The sequence below is a fragment of the Panthera tigris genome, chromosome D1 (genome assembly GCF_018350195.1).
Source record: "Panthera tigris isolate Pti1 chromosome D1, P.tigris_Pti1_mat1.1, whole genome shotgun sequence".
Taxonomy (NCBI): domain Eukaryota; kingdom Metazoa; phylum Chordata; class Mammalia; order Carnivora; family Felidae; genus Panthera; species Panthera tigris.
The window spans coordinates 75,048,664-75,072,053 of NC_056669.1; the positions used below are offsets into that span (position 1 = coordinate 75,048,664).

At 47.0% G+C, this 23,390-nt stretch overlaps 1 protein-coding gene across 2 annotated transcripts in view; it reads left to right on the forward strand.

Annotated features, from left to right (window-relative positions):
* The window catches only part of NAV2 (neuron navigator 2), a 324,615-nt gene that overhangs the window by 271,249 nt on the left and 29,976 nt on the right, over window positions 1–23,390 (forward strand). For both annotated transcript variants that reach the window (XM_042957640.1, XM_042957639.1), the window contains 7 exons: window positions 4,725–4,777; window positions 10,287–10,310; window positions 10,425–10,499; window positions 15,064–15,147; window positions 15,534–15,645; window positions 16,970–17,115; window positions 20,136–20,308. In XM_042957640.1, coding sequence (XP_042813574.1) covers window positions 4,725–4,777; window positions 10,287–10,310; window positions 10,425–10,499; window positions 15,064–15,147; window positions 15,534–15,645; window positions 16,970–17,115; window positions 20,136–20,308 — 667 coding nt within the window. The remainder of the gene's footprint in view (window positions 1–4,724; window positions 4,778–10,286; window positions 10,311–10,424; window positions 10,500–15,063; window positions 15,148–15,533; window positions 15,646–16,969; window positions 17,116–20,135; window positions 20,309–23,390) is intronic.

A 23,390-nucleotide genomic window follows, 5' to 3' on the forward strand; every position in this document is an offset into this window, starting at 1 on the left:
AATAAAAGCTTCTGCTTTTGCCCAGTATACTTGTTTACAAAAATTGTAAGAGTTTAGTTACAGGGCAGTAGCCCCCTGGTTCATCTTCCTAGAGACTTCAGTCCCTTCCTTCACCCTGATTTATGTGTCACTTGCATCCAGTGACATCCAGTGAGTGACAGGGAGCAAGTCTGTAAATCCATATTTGGGAGCCTGCTGGGACAGAGGATTAAGGAAGGGTGGAGCCTGAGTTCCCGAAGAGTGTTTTGCTGGATTGAAGAGCTAGAAATGAGCTCTCTAACCACTCAGGGCAGTAGTAATAGTGGATATGTTGACCCTAAGGTGAAGGAGTAGGCGGTTTGTCTTGAACTTTTTTCTAGTTAGTGTGCTGGCCAAAGCATGGCCACAGAGCATCCCCCAGCCCTCCCGGTGACGACTCCCATAGGGAGTGGGTCCTGTGCTCTATTCATCTTCCCTGTCGTGTGTGTACCTGAGTGAACCGTGTTCAGAACTGAAACTTGTCCAAACAAGCAGACTTCGCCTCATAAAGATCCAGAACCATTACAGTATCATCATCAGAGAGCTTTTATTTATTCCATCTGGAATCAAGCTGTCAGGCAGCACAACCGTTGAATATCTGGGATGTCAAAGTGACATTGATAAAAAATGCTTGCCCACAAGCAGTGTCTAGACTTTTGTAAACCCTAATGATTCATGGTAATGTGGAACTGAAGGGCAGAGGTAAAACTCAAATTTGAGAGGTAGAAGGTAGGGACTGCGGTCGATATACTATGAACATGTAACAATTTCATCTTTTGTGAAATTTTGCATCAAATTGATTTTCTTTCTTCCAGGGATATTACATTACAAAAACAAAATAGAGCTTGTGCAATTAGGTGTTTTCAATTCCGCTGGGTAAAGAGTCCCGCCCCCCTTTTGAATTTTTAAATCCCCGTGTTGTGGAAACAGTTGGGGGAAATTTTTACATCTCATGTTTGGGCCAAATGGAACCTCCTTACAAGAGTCCATTAGGTATATCATCTGCCAGAAAGCAGGATAGAAATTTAAAAAGAATTAGCACAAGTACTTGTGTGAGGTTTTTGTGGGATTTAATTAGCACTTTCCATTTTGAAGGAAGTTGGAATCATAAATATGTAGATTAGGTGCAGGCATGGCCCAGATGCAACCTTTCAAAGTTATTTCAGGTAAATTAATTTCCATCAGATGCATTATGCACTCAGAGTCAACTTTAATAGCGCACGTTTAGGGAGATGCTTGAGGCATTTTTAAAATGTATGTCTTTGAATGAAAAAAAAATCCAGGGACTTTACCAATCATCCCTAATTGCTAGTGCAATCTAAATCGGTTCTTATGGAATCCATAGGAACAGAACAGCTTGTTAATAAATCCTTTTTTTTTTTTTTTTTTTTTTTTTTTTTTTTTTTTTTTGCAACTTACTTGTGTTTCTAGCCCCTGAGTCGTATTTGTGATTTAAATCCTGTCATGTCTGTTGTTAGCCATGAATGAGACCTTGGGTAAGGGACTTGGCCCCGCTCAGCCTATTTCCTGTTCGCTAAAAGGTAGAAAATAATTGTACCTGCTTCAGAGGATTGAAGGGAAGATTAGGTGAGATAAATCCCGGAAAGCATTTAATGCAAAATGACTTCGAAAGAGGTTTATAGCAAGTATTCAGTCAGTGGTGGCTATTGTTAAAATTGTCATGTTTGGTTTTATCCTCCTCCCCAAGGGCCATTTCATTGCTGTTTTATTTATGGCAAAATCCAGGCAGGAGAAGTAGCCTGGGGGCTAAGGTCCTAAGCTCTCGATTCTCAGCCTTCTGTTTCTCTATTCAGTCCTACCTTGACATTTGGCTCTGCCTTGGTCACAACTGGGCTTTTTTTTTTTTTTTTTTTAACCTGATCCTTCATCAGTGTGTTCTCTGTTTTCACTTATGCTCACCTTCCAGAGGGTGGTCCATTTACCATCTGAACGGTGTCTACAAATTCTCTGTGGTGATGGGGATCACTTCAAACAATAGTGTAAATGAGAAAGCGCTTTGATTAATATGAAGCTGAATATATATGTATATATACATGAAATGCCAGGTGTAGCAGCAAGGGCATTTGATTGCTTTATTGGCTAGAATATGCCCTGTTGTTTCACTGTGTCTATACACACACACACACACACACACACACACACACACACACACACACACCTGTGCTTAAAGAGGGGGTGAAACCATGTTTTTCTCAAATATGCATTTTTCGCTTGTTTGGTTGCAGCTTGTGTCTGTGTACATTGGATGAGGGGCTGGGGAAGCCATTCTAAAACATACCAGAAGGCTTTAACAAAAAAAGCCTTTCAGAAACCAGTAAATCCAGTAGAACCAGTAAATCAAGGGCAAAAGTATCTCCAGACTTCTGATCAGCAATCCCGTTCCTGAATGCTGTGTGACCTTAAGCAGACCATTTAACCTCTCTGGATTTCAGATTACTCAGGGGCAGAGATGGCCCACACAAGCCTCTGCTGGGCCTCGTAGCTTCAGAGTTTTAGAGCTATGGGTATAGGGTGGGAAATGCATGGAGTGCTTTTGCTGTTCTGGCTTTGTAGGTCTTGTGTGCATTTTGCTGTCCAAAAGTATCCAAGCCACATAACCCAGGCTCTGATTCGGTTCAGTTCACTTGAAACAAGGCCAACTGTAATGGTTCAGGCAAGCCACATTCAGTTTGGGGTTGACTCTGGAAATCAAGAAATCTTCTTTTGGATTGCTATTCTTTTGGCCTTGCTATTGCTATTTACCAAGTGAGAGGAGTTAATTGCAGAGAAAAATAATTACCTCCACTGAAGCCTGCCAGATATGCTGTTCTCCGCCTGCGGCCCTAAGCTTGCACTAGGATATTGCTGAAGGCAGTGTCAGTAAGTCTGTGTGTACAAGCTAGAGAGAAGAAAAAAAGTTCCATTTTCCAGCAGCCCAGTTCCACACTGCAGCCCCGTGCTGGCTGAGCAGGGAGTGTGACCGAAGGGTGGCTACGTATTACCCACGTCTCTTCCCCCAACTTGGCCTCCAGTATAATCTGCCCCTACTACCCGTGTCATGGGACTAAAGTTACTTACCCCTTTAGAACATTAGGCCACTAGGTTGGAGCATGAGAGGTGTCTGCTAACATCTGAACGTATTAACACTGAAAGCTGTTATTGGCCATGAACACCATAAACTGATTTCTTATGGGCCATGGGCCAGAGAAGTCGTGGGTGGAGAAGATCTGTAACCCTAAGCATTGCTAAGGAAGGTGGATGTGAGTGATGGTATAAGGATAGCCTCAGAAAAGCAGGCTCCTTCTAAGAGAGAAGAGGGCTGGACAGGCAAGCAAGGAACTGTGTGGGTTCAGAGGAGGGAGGAGGTGCATCCAGTGGCGGCAGGCAGGGAAACGAGGAAAAGGTCCATGGAGAGACATTGAGCTGATCCTGGCGATGTGGGTAGGCAGAAATGAGAAGCGTCCTAAACAAAGGGAACTGCGTGGGCAGAGACTCTGAGGCAGATGAGTGCAATGAAGGGCATGCTCGAGAGAGAAGTGCGGGATTCAGAATGTGATAGGAGCGCATAAAGGAAGAGCTGGAGGTCGGGAGGTTTATGGGAACACAGTGTGGAGACACCTGGGTGGCGGGCTGAACTGTTGGTCGGATATCTTGTGGGCAGGTAGCTTCTGCCGACTGCTGATCTAAGTTGAGCTCGCTTCTTGGATGGTAAGTGCAAGCCGTTTAGTGCACGTGGAAAGTTAACTCCCCAGCCTCCCACTCTCAGACCACAGGGGACAGCGAGTGTGGGGGTAGAACATTCCACTCGTGGTCAGGAAAGCTGTGCCCAATTAAAGGTCTCTGATGTCTCCACGGGCATATTTACATCTTTCACAAAGTTGTCGAGAGATTCCTAAGAAAATGTCGTTAAAGACTCTAGTTCCCAGAAAGAGAAGTCAGCTGGGATACTTAGTCCAAGAAAAGACCATGTTTTAAAGTTGTATGAAAACAATAAAATGTCTCCCCTGGCTGGGGACAGGAAGGGGCGCGAAGAGGGTGTGAAGATGGTTCTAAGTCAAAGGTACCAGTCAGGAACGAAAAAGAGGACACCGCTTGCTTGTCATTTTGTACAGATGGTAGAAATCGAAAGAAGAATCTCTGTTTCAGTAGATGTATCTTCTAGACAAGTGCTCTACTACAAGTACCTCTAGAATGAATTTGCTATGGTCAGCAGCCAGCCTCCTGTGTTGATAATAATTGGCTCATCTTTGTGCATACACAAGTGAGAGTTGCTAGCAGGGTACAGAATAGATGTGCAACACCATCTCAACCCTGAAGGAATATGTTAGAAAAAAAGAAAGGAGTAAAATGTGCTGGAATGGAACAGGTAGCAGGTTGCCTCTGGGTAATAGAATTATGAGTCACATAGATAATGGCAGTGAGTATGTTTTTTTAACACTTCTCTGTACTTGAAAACTTTTATTTAGTAATCATGGGTTATTTTCATAGGGGAGAAAGGTACTTAGAGGTTGTAGGAAAAAAATGTGCCAAAAGAGAAGAGACTCCCTTAGCAAATTATTTTATTTGACTCTGTCACCAAATGAGGAAAAGTTGGGTCCAGGCGAGATTAAGCTGCCTATAATGTTGAGTTTCTCTTCCTCTCTCCTTCTTAGACTCCATAGTAGCCGGTTGTGCAGTTCACCTTTTTTTTTTTTCTTTTTAAACAGTTCACGGATCCTCGCTCTCCTTGGTTTCCAGCACGTCTTCAATTTATTCTACGGTGAGTATAAATCAATGCTGTATGCATTGCTATGATCATGAGAACTGGGGCTCCTTTATCAAGTGTATCAAGAATAAAATATAAAGTCATTTCTCCTAGAGAAAGCATTTCCATTATAAGGGAATTGTTTAATAGGGAACAAGATTTGAAATTCACAAACAGCTGTTGATCATAATGTATCAACCAGTAAGTCAGGAGCTCACTTTGTTAAAGTGGCATTGTGCTTTGGGTGGTAACTAGTTAGAATGTGTGAAAAGCCTTGGCCACCTGCTGGTAGCCTTAGAAAAGAAAGGCCTTAAATAACTTAGTCTTCTGTCTGCCTCAGTTTCTTTATCTGTGAAGTGGAAAGAATAGCAGCCCCTACTGTGAGGGAGATGGCCTTTCACGACAGTATAAATTCCTTGAGGGCAAGGACTTTTTCTGTTTTCATTCCTAGTGCCTAGAACAAAGCCTAGCATATAGTAGGTGTTCAGAAAATAGGCTTGAATGAAATAAGAAAATGCATGGGAAGCACTAAATACAGTGTGCACAGCACAGAGTAAGCTCTCGAAGGTTGGCTATCATCACTGAGTGGTCTACTGAACAAAAGCCAAATGGAATCGAAAGATGGTACTGGATTTGTTCAGAGGTTTTTACTTTTTATAGCTCTGTGCATGGCTATTTATCTTAAAATTTTTAACTTGGGAATTCCTGTAGGAAAAAAATCATTTTACTAATTAAGAATTGGAAATCCTTTAGCCCTTAGTTCCATGGAGGACAAATATTTTAATAAGTCATTTTTTGGTAACGCCAGGCTCCTGGGCTAGAGACCTCGCGGGACAAACTGTCTATGGCCCCTTATAAGTTTAAAGGCCATGCTGGAGTCAAGTTAAAGAGACCAGAGCCTAACTGCTCTTTCTTAGGCCGATAGCAAGCACAAACAGACTTCAGTGAGCGCTGACATGCTCTGATTTGAAGGACCTAGAGAGGATCTTTTCTGCTCCGACCCACCTTGCCACCTCCAAACACCTCGTTCCTCAGCCGGTCACCTTGTCCGAAATTTCATCACAGAGTCCTCACTTTTGTTAGTAAGAGGGATTGCCGAGGCCACTACCTACTAAGAAAGCCATAGACATGACCTTCTAAATCTCAACTAGTACATACATGAAGTCCTGTCTTCTAGAGGGCAACTCTGCGACATAGGTGCCAAGATAGTACTTTCAAACCTAGATTTACTGCTTTGACAGGATTTACTGGCCCTGTGTGGATGTGAGGCTCTGGGCTACACCCCAAGGATGTGGTGCGGGTGGGCAGAGGAGCCTGCTGCTGAAGGAGGAAGCCAGACGCACCCAAGGACACCTCGGGACCTGGGACTCTAGTTCCATAGGGTGGGTGCAGAGTGGCTACCACAGGCATCGCCATCCCCAAGCCCCTTGTTTTCCCAGCGGAGTGCCCGGGGTTTTCCGTCAGCGCGGAGCAGGAAGGTTCTTCTCAGAAGAGTGAGAAATGGGGGCCGGCCTGCACCGGCCAGCCTTGGAGGGAAAGAGCATGAATCCCCCCCCCGCTGTGAGAATTCGGACCTAGGAAGCCATCACTTGCGTTTCCTGGCTGCACTGCCTTCGTGCAGCCCGCTGGAGGCTCTTAGCATCCAAGGCCTTTCAGTCGCTCTTGCTCTGGGTGTGTGGACAGGAAGCTGATGTTTTCATGAAATTTCAAATTATGCTGAGTTGATAAAAATTCACACGTTACCAAAGACCTAATAATAAGTTTCAACTTCATGTGTAACTAGGCAAGAGCCCCGAGGCCTAATCTTTGTTTTTTTCCTCACTATATGACTTTGTACAAATTATGTCATTATTCCGGGTAGTTGTCAGTTTGTCCTTGCTGTCAGGAAGCCAGTGGTCTCAGAGGTAGGTGCCCACAACTTCTGACATTCCACCAAGTCATTGATCAAAGGTTCCCCTATACTGTCCTCTACATGTGCCTTCTCTGAGCATATAGGTTACTTTTGCAGACTTAAAAAAAAAATAAGTCTAACATTTGCCTGTTTCCACGCCAGAGTAGTCTGCGAATTCCAAACTGTATCTGACTACGTTGCTGCCACCAAGCGTGGACATGTGGTCCCTCATCTGTTATCAGCCACTTGGTAATAATAGAATTCTGAGACTCAGACACCTTGGCAAATGTTAAAGCGAACAAGTTCTCGTTCTAAAAAGAGATTGTTGGAGTTTCGTAAGTTGCCACCAACCCAGACCAAAGAGTCTGTTTAAGAGCTGAGTGCTGTTGAAGGCTCTTATTGGATGATAATAGGTTTTTCCCTGAAATCTCTGTAATTCTTGGATATTCAAGAATGCTCATTCTGGCTGAAAATTGCCTGTGATTTTAATTATAAAGGAAAGAAAAGGCAACAGTTGCTGAGCGACTGCCATGAAGAAGTCATGGAGTAGACTTTGCCTTGCAGTGGAGAAAATGGAAGGTGCCACATCGGGCATTAGACCTGCTTTCTTGGCCGGTAGAGGGCAGGAACTGCTAAATGGAGGGAGGCTCCTAGCTTCACTTAAGAGCTCCCAGAGCAGCAGCCGGGGGTAAGATTAAGAACAGGGGTCCAACCCTGAGACAGTGGGCAGAGTGACAGTGGCAGAGGTACGGGGAAGGGGGGGAGTATTAGGCCCGTGGATAGGAGTGTTTATTTATTTATTTATTTTTAAAATATTTCTTTCTTTTTTTAATTTTTTTTTAACGTTTTATTTTTTTTTTTTTTTTAATTTTTTTTTTTTCAACGTTTTTTATTTATTTTTGGGACAGAGAGAGACAGAGCATGAACGGGGGAGGGGCAGAGAAAAAGGGAGACACAGAATCGGAAACAGGCTCCAGGCTCCGAGCCATCAGCCCAGAGCCCGATGCGGGGCTCGAACTCACGGACCGCGAGATCGTGACCTGGCTGAAGTCGGACGCTTAACCGACTGTGCCACCCAGGCGCCCCACGTTTTATTTATTTTTGAGACAGAGAGAGACAGAGCATGAGCAGGGGAGGGGCAGAGAGAGAGGGAGACACAGAATCAGAAGCAGGCTCCAGGCTCCGAGCCATCAGCCCAGAGCCCGACGCGGGGCTCAAACTCACGGACCGCGAGATCGTGACCTGAGCCGAAGTCGGACGCTTAACTGACTGAGCCACCCAGGCGCCCCTAGGAGTCTTTAGAAGTAGGGCTCATCCTATATGGATGGTTCACCCTGCTGACCGACCTCCGTCAGCCGCCCAAATGTTAGATAGCTGTGACATTGTCACTGTTAACTTTGTCCTTTGGGTCAGACTCAAAAGTCAGGGACCTTATTTCTGGAAGGCCTCCATAAGAATGTAGCCGTAGTAAAAGAGCAGGAGAATGTGCTTGTTAAGATCCTAGACTCGAGAGCCAGACTACCTTGGGTCCAGTCCCACCTCTCCCTCTTAATAGCTGTGACCATGGGCAAATTATTCAACCTCCCTGTGCCTCAGTTTCCTCATTTGCGAAATGTAAGTGAATAATGTTAGTACCTACCCAAAGGGTTGTTATGAAGACTAAAAAGTAGAAAGGGCTTAGAGCAGTCTCTGGCACGCGATAAGCATTCCGTAAATGCTACTTATTACCAGACTGTAAGCAACATGCGGTGAGGGACTTGGTCATGCTCACAGCTGTATCCCAGGTTCTTCAAACAGTGCCTGGCACACAGTAGGATATCAGCAAATATTTGATAGGTGGTGGTAGCGGGCATGAATGGATGAACAGGTAAACAAAGAGGGACGGGTGAATATTCCCAGAGAGGGAAGAGGAAGTCCTGAGGACACCTCCCAGCATTTTCCTGAAAGTGTTTCTTAGATGAGAGTGTCCAGCTGTGTGACTTCAGGCAAGATAACCTAACCTCTCTGTGCCTCATAAGGAATACGGACCTATTCTGTGGGGTTACTGCCAGAATTAAACGATTTGGCCCCCGTGTTCCTAAAACCCAGCTGCTGCTGTTCGAAGCCAGCTGGAGGAAGGACCCTCCTGGAGGGGATCAGGAGTCAGGGCAATGGGGTGAGGAACAGGGCGAAGGGAGACCAGACAGGAAACAGCCCCCACCTGTCCCAGCCGATGGGTGTAGGGTCTGCAGGGTCTAATGAATCATACCAGTAGTTCTGCATTCTGAACTAATAACAAAAGTAGACACCAGAGTCAGATGCTGATATTTTAATAATGGGTTTATCACTGGTGAAATTGGCTTAAGACACACATCTAGCACCCAAGGACAAAACAGTCCTTACTGATTTTTCACTTGCCTACCTGGCTCCCAAGTCACTGCTCCAACCCTGGGGAAGTGCAAATGGAGGGGTGGAGAGAAGGTGGGAACACTTCCAACATTGCCCAGAATTGGAGGGGGGGTTTCTTCCTTTCTGGGCCCCTGTGAGAACCCAAGGAGAGTGAAAGAAAGGTTCCCTCTGCTGCAGGTTCCCCCTATAGGAGGAGAGAGGTAGTCTTATGGTCCCTGGCTAGCAGGTGGCTGTGTCACCACAGACACAGGGCCCTGGATGGAAGATTCTGCCAGTCAAGGGCTCACGGGCTTCACCTTTACTTCCCAGAGTAGCAGGAAACTGGGGGACTTGAGTTGGGGCAGCAGGAAGGTGAAGGCCCATTCTTCCTCACAACCTGGGGAATCAGCAGACAGGCTGATGGGGCTCCCACCTTCCCTCACTTCGGAGGCAGTGCCCCGGAAACAGGAGAGGGAGGAATGACATGGGCAGTTACCCCGTGAACAGTCCTTTTCCCCCAGCTAGGATTGCCAGATTAAATACAGAACACCCAGTTAAATTAGAAATTCAGATTGACAACAAATAATTTCGGGGGCGCCTGGGTGGCTCAGTGGGTTAAGCGTCCAGCTTCAGCTCAGGTCATGATCTCACGACTCGTGAGTTGGAGCCCTACATCGGGCTCTGTGCTGACAGCTCAGAGCCTGGAGCCTGCTTTGGATTCTGTGTCTCCCTCTCTCTGCCCCTCCCTCCCTCCCTCCCTCCCTCCCCCCTCCCTCCTCCTCCTCCTCCTCCTCCTCCTCCTTCTTTTTCTTCTTCTCCTCCTCCTCCTCCTCCTCTCTCAAAAATAAACATTAAAAAAAAAACAAAAACCAAATAACCTTTTAATATAAATTGTCCCCAGTGTAGCATGGGATATACTTATTTTTATTTGCTAAATCTGGCATCCCTACCCTGGCTCATCCCCTTCTCATCACACCTTCTCCTGAGCACCCAAACTTATTATCTCCACACGGGAGCAGAGGGGCTCCTCACAACCAAAATCACAACCAAAAGTCTTCCTAATTTCTTAAAATAATATGCCGTCTGTACTTGGCCGTTCTGATTGGTCAAATTAACTGAACCAGTTTATCCAAAAAAATAACACCAGGAACAAAACTCATAACTTCGGGACTCCCGTAAGCATCCAAATGTGCTATTCGCCACAGGCTGCATTGCGCTGTTCTTTGTTCCTCAACTGGTCTAATTTCCCTTATGATTTCTTTACAGCCAGAAGAAAAATGCCAGTCAGAGGTAAGGAACAGTTTGCCGGCTGGATTTCCTCTGTCACTATTATCAGTTACTTCACCCAGCGCCAGCTGGGAATGGACGCTTTGAGCAAGTAACTCTGTCCCTTGCCGTCTTTAGATTCGCAAGCTGCGGCGGGAGCTGGATGCCTCACAGGAAAAGGTTTCAGCTTTGACCACCCAGCTGACAGCAAATGTGAGTACAGATACAGGGCGGTAGCCATGGGAGGGGGGGCAGCCACTGCTCCCTTCCGACATTTCCTCACGGCCGCCTGGCCCCGAGCACCGTGGAAGCAATACAGTGGGAAGGGCAGGAGCTTTGAGCATCGTGGGTGTAAATGTCCGCTCCGGCACTTTCCGGCTCTGTGTTTCGGGCAGCTTCTTTCACCTCTGAGCCTGCATGTGCCCCTCTGTGCAGTGGCGGATGGTGATACTTAGCTCTCTGGGTCGTCAGGTGATCAGTTCTGGAATCCATTAAGTGGTCAGAAAAGTTCATTTCCCTTTTCTTCCTCTTTCTGAAAATGTTCATCTTCAGGAGAAAAAAAAAAAAAAGCGAAGGCTCCAGATAAATAGCTGACTGTTCTGTAATTATAATATGCACAATTACGTGTTCAGGAAGGGCTGCCAACCAGCATTCAATCCAACAACTGTTTATGTGCCAACTATGCCCCGGGCACTGTGGGTTCAACAGCAGAGCAGACACCGTCACTGTCATCTTCGTGTTCTTTGGTACGGCAGAGAGACAAAACACTTTCCTATAATAGGCTAACTGTTAAGAGAGAGAGGCAGAAGGTTGTGGGAACGTGTAGGAGGCACGCAGAACTCAGTCTGGTGGTGCGGGGGGGGAGGTCAGGAAGGGCTTCTTGGAGGAGGTGACCTGAGGGATGCTGTATAGGGGAGGATGCATGGGGAGGGCAGCGTTCTACCCAGTGTACACATACATGTATTTGTGCAGACGCCCAAGGGGAAGTCTTGGTGCATTTAGAAAGTATAAGTAAGCTCATTGTAATTAGAATCTATGGCTTGGATATGGGGCAGTGGCACGGGTGGAGGGGAGAAGGAAGTCAGGAAGAGGCAGCAAAGAAAAGCAAGGGGCAGGTCACATCACACTGGCTCCCGGCTGTTAGGGGGAGAGTTTGGGTTTCCTACTGAATCTGTGTGTTTCAAGCAGAGCAGTGTGGTGGTTCAATTTGCTCCTCATGAAGCTTCCTGACTATGGCATGGTTATGGAATTAAGGGGTCCGAGTGGAGGCAGAGACCTCTGGTCTGCAAAGGAGCCCTGCTGAAGAGCTATGAGCCAGGGAGGGCTGAAGTTTAGCAGGCAGAACCTGCAGTTTTAGGAGGCACTGAGATGTTCCTGAAGCAAGGCTTCCTGCGGGAGCGCGTGGGCCAATCTGAGACCACAGATACATGTGTGGGAGCCTGTCCCAAAGCAGCCTGCACAACCCCATAGTATGCTGGTAAGATGAAAAGCAACTTCAAAAGGTTGTCTTCCTTGGACCAGGAAGCTGAGTCAGTACTCCAAGCAATCATTTGCCTGGGGTTTTTGCCTGGGGTTTTTGCCCAGGTAATGCCTGGCTTGAGCCTGAGTCAACTGAAGGAAACTATTTCTCTTAAAATCTGCACATGAAATGCTTCATGTGGTACTTGACCTTAATTAAAAGCCCAGTAACTGGTAACTTCTGTCACCATTGTTCACTCTCCTGAGTTCTCTCACATTTCTGGGAGTGTTTGAATTTTTTTAAACCCTCATGTACCAGGCCACTGTGTGTTTCGTTATCCTCCTTTGTTTTCTTTTCTGCTTCCACCGTCAGTAACGCTATCAAAAGAACATCAAAGATTGAGATCTGAATTTTGTAGCTTAGAACTTATTTAAAAGAAAAAAACAACGCAGAGATGTTCCGTGGGTTAGTCTTCATGTGGGTACCATTCGAATCCAAAACCAAACCCCAAACTCAGCAAGGCAATCTGGATATAATCCGAATGTGAGACTTAATAGCAAGCCCCATCTCAGGTGATTTTTGGAGCTACTCCCCTGGTTAAGGATTACAGCTCTCAATTGATGCCCCCTACATATCAAAAAATTGATGAATTGACTTATCAGAAAACTTGGGTTAATTCCTCCAGTGGCCTTGTGCTGCCCAAAGGGCCTTACGCTGGGCCATTTGGAACTCTACCCTCTGCTCCAGAAGACTCAGGGTGAGGTCTCTTACATCATCGTTATTATTCCAAAAGTGTGTTCTGCTCCTCACAAAAGCCATTGAAATCCAGTATTGTTTCAAAGTAAATATTTAGTCTTACCACACACCACCGGCAGCCCTAACGTGTTTTATTGTCTGCCGTCTTTCTCACAGGCCAAGCTGTATTTGTTTTTCTAGGCCAAACTACTCAAAGCCACCTTCTCTGGGTGTTTTTATACCACTCGTGTTTGTTTTCCTGGGAATGTGAGAATGGCACTTGGTAAGAAGGCTGTTGTGTGGCTTTAAACCAGGCTCGGAACGGCCTCTCGGCCTGTGTTTTCACAGTTGCTCGTGACCTAAAGTCAGTCCTTTCTCTCGACAGCAAAATGCAAACCTCTAGCTCTTCAGAGCAAACACGGCTTCTTCTTGAGTTTGCAAAAACACTTCTCAATAGCTAGTCTTCTTGGGTTAGGTTTTTGTCTTTAACTGAACGGAAAGTACGAGTGCCTACAAGTAGAGGCCTGGGTGGCAATCAAAGAATTAAGATAAATGGAAATTCAGTCCTTTAAATTTAACCTTGGCGTTCCTTTGAAATGGCAAGGTTAACAGTCATTTCTTTTCACCGTCTTTGCCCTGGCCCTGTTTCCTTCATCCACTGTGTAAACTGTCTTAAATTGATTGGCTTTGCCATATTCTCCCCGCAAGCTGAAGCGTATCTCTTGATTTCAAACTGCATCGACGTTTTCTCAATTTTTAATGATGAGAGGGCAATGCAATCAGAAAGAAACTGACTAATCCACTTAATATTTTTATTATAAGCAGTCCTGCTCCCTGATAACTCCTACAGCTGTTAGAGAAAAGACCCAACAGTTTATGCTGGATATGTCTTCTCCTCACCTGTCCCTGCTTGATGAAGTCTAGTGACCAAGGGCTCTGACTTCTCCCACCTCTCCTCTTTAAAGTGACATGTCTGCTGACCCTCTCCACAACCCAGGACAGTGTCCCACCCCTCCCCTGGTTGTTACCTCACTTTTATTCTTCACTGAGTACCTCGGTCCTATGTTCCTCTAGAATGTTACATATGTGGTCAGATCTTACTTCTCCCTCCTCCCCAGACTCCCACTTCCTCTGCCTCCTGTATCTTCCCACCCCTCTCCTAGAGCCCTTTCTTGATCTCTCCCCACCTGTGTTCTCATCCTATTTTTTATTGTTTTCCCAGCCCCAAACCTCTTCCTTCCCCCCAAAGTGCCCATTCGTTCCTGTGTTTTGCAATTCCATAACAGTACAGACCATTTTCGCCTGTGTTGTTTCACTTGAGGCTCACCATAACCCTGGGAAGAAAACAGACATCGCCCCCATTTTATAGATGGAGAAACAACAGTCAGCAGGATCAGCTCACTTGTCCATTCTTTATTCTCGGTTTTAACCATATTATCAGGATCCTCAGTCAACCAACCGATATTTCACCTGCTGCTGTACAGAGGAAGGAAGAGGCTTCATGTTAGGACACAGGCTTGCATCTTACTCTTGAAGAAGGTTGCGGAGAAAGGGGCAGATAGAAAAACACCGCATTTCTCAATTCTAAGATACATGGTTTTTTTCCCTACATTTTTAACATGTCTGAAAGTGGGATACATATTTTTCAAGATGTCCTAGCACTATAGAGAATAGTGGTGTGTCTGATGTCGTGTTCTAACAGAAGCGTATAAAAGTAGAGAGGGGCCTTGGGGGAAAGTCCTACCTCCCTGGAGGAACAGGGGAAGGTTTCTCCAAGGAGGTAGCAGATGGGCCTTTCGGTGACTTTTTATTAACCAGGATTATAACAAGCAAAATAATGCCAACCGCTTTGTTCATCCATTTGTTTGGTTTTTTAAAATTTTTTTTTAACGTTTCATTTATTTTTGAGACAGAGAGAGACAGAGCATGAACGGGGGAGGGTCAGAGAGAGAGGGAGACACAGACAGGCTCCAGACTCTGAGCTGTCAGCACAGAGCCCGACGCGGGGCTCGAACTCACGGACCGTGAGATCATGACCTGAGCCGAAGTCGGACGCTTAACCGACTGAGCCACCCAGGCGCCCCTTTGTTCCTCCATTTGTACAAACATGCTTGATTGATATGAGCCTCTCCTGTGAGCTTGGCATTTAGTGAACAAAAGTGCCGTAGAGCAGAGGAGATAGAAATGAAGCAGCAGTCACAGGAGTGCATGTGTCTCTGACGGTGACACCATAATGCACATAGGTCAGCAGTCCACGTGCTTTTGAGGGTGAACGTGAGAGAGCCGTCATGAAGGCGTGAGCTTACATCTCTTGAGAAGGTTGTGTAAAAATTAGGGAGACAGCAGGGAAAGCACATCTGAAGGCCCTGAGGTGGGAAGCAGCATGGGATTTTTGAGGATGTGAAAAGCTGGAGTGACTGGATCCCAAAGAGAGATGGAGACTGGGGCTCCAAGGGCTGAAGAATTAGGCGGGGGCTAACTCACATGGCCTCCGTGAGGATTGCAGTCCTTAAGACCCAGCACCCAATAGGCTCTCTTGCCTTGCAAGGTGATCTAACTGAGGTGGTGTCTTTTCTCCTCCAGGCTCACCTGGTGGCAGCCTTTGAACAGAGTCTTGGAAACATGACAATCAGGCTCCAGAGTCTGACCATGACGGCTGAGCAAAAGGTAAAGCAAGAAAGGGTGCTTCCCTCCTCCCTGCTTGGGATGAACAGCACACCTAAGAATAATACTCTCTTTGGTTCCAGAGAGTAGTAGAGATTTTAGTGCACTTGAACTATGGGAATTGAATCGTAAAGAGTAGGTCTGTTGAGTGCAAAAGTGACCTAAACGAAGGGGCGGCCCCAGCATCTGTGACCCATCTCACAGTCCTATTTCTACGGCTTCTGTGTGCTTATGTGCCCGTTGAAGATTGATGCAACCTAAATACATGGGACAGAGGTTTTGTGGAACTCCTTCGTTCCCTCCCCGCCCGTGCTGAAACCGAGTCGCACTTCTTTTGAGCTCGGTCCAGAATGATGGTAGGGTGACTGGTATTTTTTTCTGTCCCCCAGGATTCAGAACTGAATGAGTTAAGAAAAACCATCGAGCTGCTAAAGAAACAGAACGCAGCTGCTCAGGCTGCCATTAATGGAGTAATTAACACACCAGAGCTCAACTGCAAAGGTAAAGGAAGGAGAGCAGCCTTCTAGACCAACCACCTGCCTGCCCTTAGGAGCCCTCCCCTGACAACACGCGCTGCAGTCTCCCTGCCCCAGGGTGTGTGTCCACGTCAGTCACTCAGGTCCTGGGAGGCAAACACTTTGAATCCAGTAACTCCAGGCCTCCGGGAAGGTAGCTCTTCTGGCTCAGCCTCTTCCCTGCTGTGTCTCAAAAATGGAAGAAAATACGTTTCATCGGCAAAGTGGCGAAGTGTTTCGCTTCGCCTGTGTCCTTATGCCTGAAGCCCTTAACCTCAGTCATGCTCTGGTATTTCCATATTGACTTGGGCTACCCTGAAGTAGGCATCTCTTATTTGTCCAGGAAAATCTTCCCGAGCGAATCGCTTCATCCGCGTGTGTCTTACTTGCGGGGAGAAATGGAGCTGTGAGGCGGAGTTGCCCTCCCCCTCCCACAACGGTGGCCTTAGTGGTCATGGTAGAAGTAACGGTGATAGCTAGCATTTATGGAACACGCGCTGTGTTCTAAGCCCCTCCGCTCAGTGTTTTCAATTATTAGTTATCTCGTTCGTTTCCGCAACAACCTTATGAGCGCAGTGCTGGTCCTTTGCATCGGGCTGCTTGAGTCACTTCCAGAGTATAAGATGCCGAAGTGGGACTGGAACCCAGGTCTCTCTGACTCTGACACCAGTGCTCTTAGGTTTCGTTCTGTGCTTGTGCAGAAAACTGGCTGCAAATTTTATTTCGGTGTCACTGCTCTTTCAGACAGTGTGATTTCTGGCGTCACCGTTATTTCAGCTGTCAGGCCTCCTGAAGAGTAATGACAGGATCGAAATGGGAGGGATTGGCAAGAGCCGGCCAGCCCAAGGAAGCGCAAGGGGCATTCCAGGAAGAGGGAATAGCACACGTTAGGACCCCGAGATGAGATGGGCTCGGCATCTCCAAGGAGACAAAAGAAGGCTCGTGAAGCAGGAGCGTACAGAGCAGAATGGGGCTCGGGGTGGCCTGATAATACAGGTGACTTGTCACGGTTCAGAAACAGGATTGGGTGCCTGTCTCAAGCTTGAGAGAGCTGGTGTTAGGGGGGGATTGTCTTGAAGCCTCCGCTGACTTCTGTTTGGTGAAGCGGATAGAATGGGCCCTCACTGAATTGACTAAAGGGGGCGTAGCTTCCACCTGCTCACGGATCTTCAAACCAGCTGCTGAGAGCAGAGGGTGGTGTCTAATGGGAAATACTCGGGTGTGTGTGGATTCAGGTATAAAAGCCATTCCCTGGGACAAAGGACTGGGCTCCAGGCAGCAGCTGCTGATCTCCTGCCTTGGGTCTCCAGGAAATGGTACCTCCCAGTCTGCAGACCTCCGCATCCGCAGACAGCACTCCTCTGACAGCGTCTCCAGCATCAACAGTGCCACCAGCCACTCCAGTGTGGGCAGCAACATAGAGAGTGACTCGAAGAAGAAGAAGAGGAAGAATTGGGTGAGTGTGCATCCCAAGACTTCCGTGGGTCCTAGCAGACCAGTGCCCCCCCCACCCTCCGAAAGAGCCCAGGCTCGCTCTTAACTTCAGAGCATAGGCCTTTGAGAGCAGGTCCAAAGAAGCCTATGGATAGGTTTCTACCAGATTCAGTGCTGTGCTCAGCCAAACACCAGGACTTACGAAACCACCACCACCTTGTAGTTTTTCTGTTTCATGAGACTTTATGTGGCATACTCATCTTCCATTTCATATACATGTTGTGTCGTCATCATCACATGCTATAGCCACAGAGTTCCAGGCACTAGAGCAAGGGTACTCTGCAGTGGTTTCTCCTTAGCTATTCTGGGGTGGAGGGTGTGTGTTACCAGTTATCCCGTCATCATTGGTAATCCTTATCTGCTTACTGACACAATTGACTGCTGTGACAGCGTTAAACCAACTTTTCTCTAAACAGTTTTTGACCGCGTCCTGTAAGTAAAAGTGTCATGGTGTAGGGGCGCCCGGGTGTCTCAGTCCGTTAAGCATCCACTCTTGGTTTTGGCTCAGGTCACGATCTCACAGTTAGTGAGTCGGAGCCCCGTGTCAGGCTCTGCACTGACAGTGAGGAGCCTGCTTGAGATATTCTCTCTCTCTCTCTCTCTCTCCAAGAAAGAAAGAAACATTTAAAAAAAAAAAAAGTGTCACAATTTAGATGTTAGGAGTTAGGACAAGGTTTTAAACTGGAGAGTTGTACTTCAAAACAGCGAGTTTGATAGACCCAGTTTCCAATACATTGTTTCTCCCTGTTTCCATAATCCCAATGAACTGCTTGAATCTCTGTGCTGTGGTGTCTGGAGCAGTTTTTTTCCCATTCTCCTGGAAATCTTTCACACGCCCGCCATTTTTTTTAAGTAAGCTCTACCCCCACCATGGGGCTTGAACTCACCATCCTGAGATCAAGAGTTGCACAGTCCACGGACTGAGCCAGCCAGGAGCCCCCTACCCACCCAGTTTTAGTTGTGTGGAGGCTGTGGAGTTCTGAGACACTTGCTGCCCCCTGTCTTCAGCACAGGGATACCCCAGATTGACCTGGAGGGGGCTAGTGCTCAAAGGGCCCCATCTGTCAGTGCTGACCGCATCTTGTGTTCAGAGTAGCTGCAACGTCCTCATTCATCCCACATACTTCTCCCTCATTTCGTGTTATCTTGGATGGGTGGCGAGGTCTACCAATAGAGGAGTTGAGGTTTGAGTGATTTCGGTTGTTGATCGCTTGCGCTGGAAGACTGTAAGGCCGGTTCAGTGCAACCCTCTCCTAATGATTAAATTTTTTCTTTGTTACTAATGGCTTTCAGTCAGCTCCTTCGCCGTGCCTTTTAGAGGATTAACGTATGTTGCTGTTTCTAATATATTGTTGGTAACTATGGTCTGACTTGATTGTCAAGGTGATGAGAGAGAATTCTTTTCTATGAAAAACAGTGTATATCCATTTTCTCCAATTCAAAAAATAAAACATATTTATTTGCTGTAAGACAGTTCTAGGTTATCAGTAGAATTGGGGAGGATGGATAATTGACACTCTCAGATCATCCCAAAGCTTAATTCTGTCTGATCTTTGCAATCTCCTCTTCCACCTGGCCTTTGACCACAGGGAGAGGCAAGGATTTAGGTTGATGGGCTTGTGTACTAGATCCTTCTGTTTCTATAACTGGAAATACGGTGAAAAGCAGGAAATGGGAACTTGATCAGCCACACGCTGGACATGCCATTCGTTATGGATGAAATCCTGATGGGTAAAAAAATCCCATTAATTATTTCAGAATGGCCTGTTTCTGAATTCTTTAATGGCTAAGAAAACCTCCAGGATGTTTTCAGAAGGAAAGAAGGATTTTAGGAAAAAGGAAATCCCTTTTTTAAAAGACCTTTTTTTTAAGACAAAACTTAACTTTTTGGCTCTAGAAAATACGTGCTTGTGGCTTTCAGAGAAGACCCTGCACTTTAACTCTTGATTCTCATTAGAATAAATACTCTCATTGGACTTTTCAGATCCGTCGCATGATGTGGGGAATTTGTGAGGTACCAGTTCCCTGTACCCAATATGGCTAATGAATTTCTCACAAACACCCACTGTTTGAGTAGTAAGCCAGGTGGCTAGTTCCCTGCTTGTTCTTACGCGTATGCCAGGATAGTGGGAACTCCTGAGGAGATCTTCCAAAGGGCTGCGTTGGGGCCTAGTGCAGCAGTGAAGCCCTTCTTGCTGAGAGAAGAAGACACAGACATGCCAAAAACAAGTTAAGGCGCAGAGAGATGGCTGATAAAAGACACAGGGTGAGAAGCACAGGAAGGTGGGGGCCGTCATTTCAACTAGACAAAGAAGCTGGAAGAACTCGGACTATAGGGCCTTCCAGAAGCACTAGTCCTTGCCTTTCCTCACGGAGGAAGATGCCCCTAATGCCCTGAAAGATTCACGTTCTTACCGGAAACCTCCTGTGTGTGTGGTGTTTATCATTAGCCATGTCGTGTCTGAGAAGTCCGAAGCTTTCCCTGTCACTGGCTTTCTCTGTTAAAAATTGTCTTTTTTCCTTCCCCTCCCCCATTTTTGCTTGCGTTTTCCCTGGCAGGTCAATGAGGTAAGCAAGACCACCGTTAATATCAGATACCAAGCTAACCCATCCATTGATATGACTAATCTCACCCGCATCCTCCACCATGTCTGAGCATCCTGCTTTGTTGCTGTGTAACCTCATCCTCCCGACATCCATCTGCTGAGCCAGGCTCTGTCTTGCTGTTGGCATCTAGCCTCGAAGCAGGAGTAGGCATGGAATGTCACCCACAGGTCCAGTCCTTTGAGCTGTCAGCACCAGATAACTCTTCTTCCCTTACTGCACTGATTCAAGAGAGCTGTTGGGAACCTCTGTCATTGGTTGGGGGGTGGGGGGGAGTCGTGGGAGAATTAAGTGCTCTTTTGTCTGCATGTCTCTGTGTTGCCGAGGCCTGGGTGTTGGGTGGCAGCCTGTGCCAGGCTGACAGTCTCGGATATTCAGTTACGCAGCTCCTTCAAGCAAGCCTTCGGGAAGAAGAAGTCTCCCAAGTCTGCATCCTCTCATTCAGACATCGAGGAGATGACAGATTCTTCGTTGCCTTCCTCGCCAAAGTTACCACACAATGGCTCCACGGGTTCCACTCCGCTGCTGAGGGGCTCTCACTCCAACTCCCTGTAAGTCTGTCTGTCAGGGACACACGCTGGGCTGATGATGCCTTTGGCCTCTAGGAACTCCCTCAAACAGGAAGGGCTAGGTGTCCTGTTAGGATACGTCTGCCCCTTGGGGTCTTGTATGCCATGTTTCATAGGACTGGGCATTTTCCACCAATGTTTCAGGACTGGAGAGGTTGAAAGAGAAAGGAATCTTCCGTTGTCCCAGTGGCGTTGCTGTAGCAGCCATGAGCAAGTTGCTTGACCTCTCTGTTTACATTGTTTTATTTGCCAAAGTAGGATAATGGTTCTTGGCTACTTATCCTGTCCTAAGGATTGAACGAGATAAATGAATGGGAAAGAACTACAACCATCTTACTGGGAGGAAAGATGGTGTTATGCGTGTTCACAGGTTTTGCTGAAGTTCCAGTTCATTTTCGTGACAGAGCGTAAAGAGATGATGCCATTCTTCTGTGATCAAAATTTGGTGTTGACTCTTTTCTCCAAGGTCAACACTCAGCATTTGGAAGTTAAAAAAATGGAGAAGACTCGGTGACAATTGTCTTTACCAAAGGGTTCTATCTTTGGTAAAATGATTCATCTCCATGAACTCGCCTAGTGAATTAACATACAGTGCAGTATTGGTTTCAGGAGTAGAATTCAGCGATTCATCATTCACATACAACACCCAGTGCTCATCATAGCAAGTGCCCCCCTTAATACCCATCTAGCCCATCTCCCATCCACCTACCCCTGTTGACCCTCTGTTCTCTATCGTCAAGAGTCTCCTGTGGTTTGTTTCCATCTCTTCTCTCCCTCCCTTCCCATATGGTCATCTGTTTTGTTTCTTAAATCCCACCGCGTATGAGTGAAATCATAGGGTATTTGCCTCTCACTGATTGATTTATTTCACTTAGCATAATCCATTCTAGCTCTATCCACGTCATTACAAATGGCAAGATTTCATTCTTTTTGATGGCTGAATGGTTTACTGATTAACTGAAATCTACGGATAGTAAATTTTAGATGACTCAGTTTGTACAGAGCTCCTTGGGAGCACCGCTGCTCCTGTTAAGTGAGATAGGCGTTTGCTCACGTGACCTTGGCTTCTCTGCTATTCCCCTTGGCAACTAGGTAGGTAGAAGAGAAGAGTCGCCAACTTCCCGTGATTTCCACTGAGTACCCACTGATCATTGCTCCATCAGAGGTATAGGGAGACAGTCCTGTGCCCCATCTAATAACAGAAGGCCCAGACTCCACAGACAGAAGTGTGTCAGGAATGGCTTGGGATGGACAAGTGGGGACCCAGGTGTCAGCTCCTGGAATAGTGAGAAAGATTACCCTTGCCCCATAGGACTGCATTCCCTTAGAGACCATGAGTATACCAGGCCAAGAGTGAAAGACCTGGAGCTCGTGTGGTTTGCGGTACCGTTAGTAAGATGAGCCAGTACCCAGGAGAAGAGAGCTGCTGTGGCTGGGGTCCAAACAGCCACTGAGCTAGGGTTGGACAAGGGAGTGGGTCGTTGTAGACACCTCAGTTTCCTCATTGGTAAAAAGGAGATTAATTACATCTGCTTCCCTGGATCCTCGTGAGGGCCTAGTCAGACACTGTGCATAAAGGGCCTCCTTCCTCTTCTCCTTCAGTCTCAGGAAGCCAGGTATGTGGTGCTGAGTCTAAGTCCGCTTAGCCATCCAGCCACCGGAGCTGAAGACAGCAGCACCTGCTGATGACAGCAGCCTGCATAAGTGTCCGAAGGCCAGCTTACCAGATGGGTGCATGCCCTGTGAGCAGGGGGCTCGGCCAGGTCTTTGCAGCACACCAGCCATGTGGTCACCATGGAAGACAGAAAGTGGAAGACAGGAAAACAGCCTAAGGCCTTGAGTTTTCAGCAATCCCACCCACCCATGAAGTATGGCTCTGTTGGGCGGTCTCCGTTTTACTTAGTTAGATTAGCAGCTCCACTGAGGACAGGGCCACAGTGCGTCTAGGCCCGTGTTCTTGTGTAAAGAATTAGGTAAATGCCCAAGAGTGTGAGTCCTATTTGACCCGCTAGGTGCCTCAGAAGTTAATAAGAGGCCAGTTGCCTGTGACACACATGCCATCATCCCAGAGCACCTCAGTTTGTCTGACCAGGAGAAAAAGGAACTCGCCTGTTCCTTATTTGTGGATTTAAACATTGTATGTATCAACCCATGTAAGCGGGGCACAACTCTAGATGTTCTGAAGAGGCCTAAGGTGATGCTCACCAGAGTCCCACCCCTAGGGATTAGGGACCAGCGGGGACACCACCCAGTGTAGCTATTTTACTTCTGAGCTTCTGCTCTGGCTCTATGCCAGTCACTGGTTACAAGGGCGTACAAGACGGATAAAGTTCAGTTCTGGTAGACCAGGGCGAAAAGCAGACATCAAACAAGTAAATCTGAATAAATTAGAAAACAGCTCAGGGTTAGGTTAATGCTAGGAATTAAAATAGGGTGTTGGGATACGGAGTACTACAGCAACTGTAGACAGAATGGTCCGGAAAGGAGGCGACATTGCAGCTGAGATCTTCAAGACAAGAGGGACCGCTGGTTAGTTCTGGTCAGTGACCCTAGCTGCTGTAATACATGGAGTCCCAAAGCTCAGAACCCAGTTCTGAGTCGGGCAGCCTGCGTGGAAGACCCCTTCCATCTGGATCCAGCCATCCCACTGGATCTGAGTCCTTTGCTGAGTGCTCTGTGTCCAGCCAGCAGGTGGGGGAGGGGAGAGAGTGCAGGGGTTTCTAAGAGGGGTTTCTCTTAGAGAGTTTTATGGGCCAGACCTGGAGGAGACACATGTCCTCTCTGTCCACAGTCCACGGAACAGGGTCATCCCACCCACAAGGGAAGAAATGAAATCTCCGCACCCAGGAGGGAAAGGAAATAGACTGTGGGGAGCAGGGCAGCCTTCGCCCCAGATAGTGCAAGGAGCCTCAGGTGGAGACTGGGAACAAGGGATGGCCAGTGTGTGGCCAGTGTGTGGCCAGTGTGGCTGCGGTATGGTTAGGAAGTAGGAAAGTGGTAAGAAAGGAGGCCATGGAGATAGGCAGGGCCAGACCACGGGAGACTTTGAAGTCAAAGTAAATTT